The sequence below is a fragment of the Plasmodium gaboni genome (assembly GCF_001602025.1).
Source record: "Plasmodium gaboni strain SY75 chromosome Unknown, whole genome shotgun sequence".
NCBI classification, from domain to species: Eukaryota; Apicomplexa; class Aconoidasida; order Haemosporida; family Plasmodiidae; genus Plasmodium; species Plasmodium gaboni.
The window spans coordinates 1-1,420 of NW_017385529.1; the positions used below are offsets into that span (position 1 = coordinate 1).

The 1,420-nt window shown below is 28.7% G+C and overlaps 1 protein-coding gene across 1 annotated transcript; it reads right to left on the reverse strand.

The window, feature by feature from the left end:
• PGSY75_0037800 (putative EMP1-like protein) lies at window positions 1-1,420 on the reverse strand (the record flags this gene model as incomplete). The annotated part of the gene is made up of 1 exon (XM_018783497.1): window positions 1-1,420. A coding segment is annotated over one exon (1,420 nt), but the record flags the coding sequence as incomplete, so codon positions are not given.

Genomic DNA, 1,420 nt, shown 5'->3' on the forward strand with positions numbered 1-1,420 from the left:
CTGTTCCAACTTTTTGTGCAATTTCTGAAGCTGCTCCTGCAATTGGTGGTCCATTTCTTTCAGCAGCATCATAAACTATTTTTGCAATATCTAGACCTTTTTCAGGAATATTTAAAATATGGTAAAATATTGTATTCTTAGGATCAATAGTATCAATTTTAGCTGTTAAAATTAATTCCTTCAATAATTTTTCTTTTTGGCTTTGGTATTTAGATATTTTTTCCAAATCACTATAATTACAATCACATTCTTTACATTTTGTTTTCACATAATCATTAGCACCATCTGGAAGTTTTTCAGCTCCCGAAGAACCATTATTTGTTTTTATATAATTTTCATATTCTTTTTTTAATCCATCCCATTGAGGTTTTCGTTTAACGTACCAATCTTTATATTTGGTTAATAATTTTTTACAGTCCTCATCAGAAATCTCATTAATAGATTTTGCACTATTAATTTTTTTTGTTTCTATACATTGTTTTACAACATTTTTTGCTTCAGTTAATTTTTCTTTACAAAATATTGTTGCCCATTCTTCTAACCATCTCAAAAATTGAGGAGTATCATCTTCTTTAGGTACAGGACACCATGTATTGTCCAAGGTTTTACTTTTGTTTTCTGATTTATATCCGCATAACATAGCGTGCCATATATGTGTTTTATTATTATCCCACCATTTTTTTCTATCATCATTGGAATTAGATGTACTATCATTATTTGAAAATATTTTATTTAATTTTTCATTTATATCTTTGTCAAGTATTCCTTCCATCATATCCGTACCTTTAATTATATCTCCATAATCCGCAAAACTATATTTCATAGCCTCTAATGCTTTTGTAGATTCTGATCCATATTTTTCACTTAACAATTTCCCTTCAGTGAAGACATAATCAAGAAGTATCTTTTTGAAATTATCTTTATTTATTGTAGAACCCAACTTTCTGGTTATATACTTAAAGCATAATTTTCTTCTTCTAGGAGGAACTAATACACCTTTATTGTTAGATATGGTTTTTTTAAGGTCAACAGAAGTCCAACTATCCAGATCATCATTAAACGTTTTTTTTTCCCATGTTTTGGTAATAGAAAAAGTAGTACACGCCTTCTTATATGTACTATCATCACTAGGACATTTATCTAAAGGATTAGGAGGTTCACATTCACATTTGTTTTCATATGGTTTTGGAGGTTTATCGTTAAAAGCATAATTATCATCATTACTAGACACACCAGCGGTACCATCACTTTTGCTAAATTTAATTTTAGGACAATTAGTAGATTTATCGAGATATTTATCAGCAATTTTGACGTCGTTACCACATTTATCTTTCACTTTTTTTAAAAAATTATCTGTACGTTTATTATCATCGTCTTCAATAGTTCTAGATTTACGTCTACCTCTTTGTGTAGATCTAGA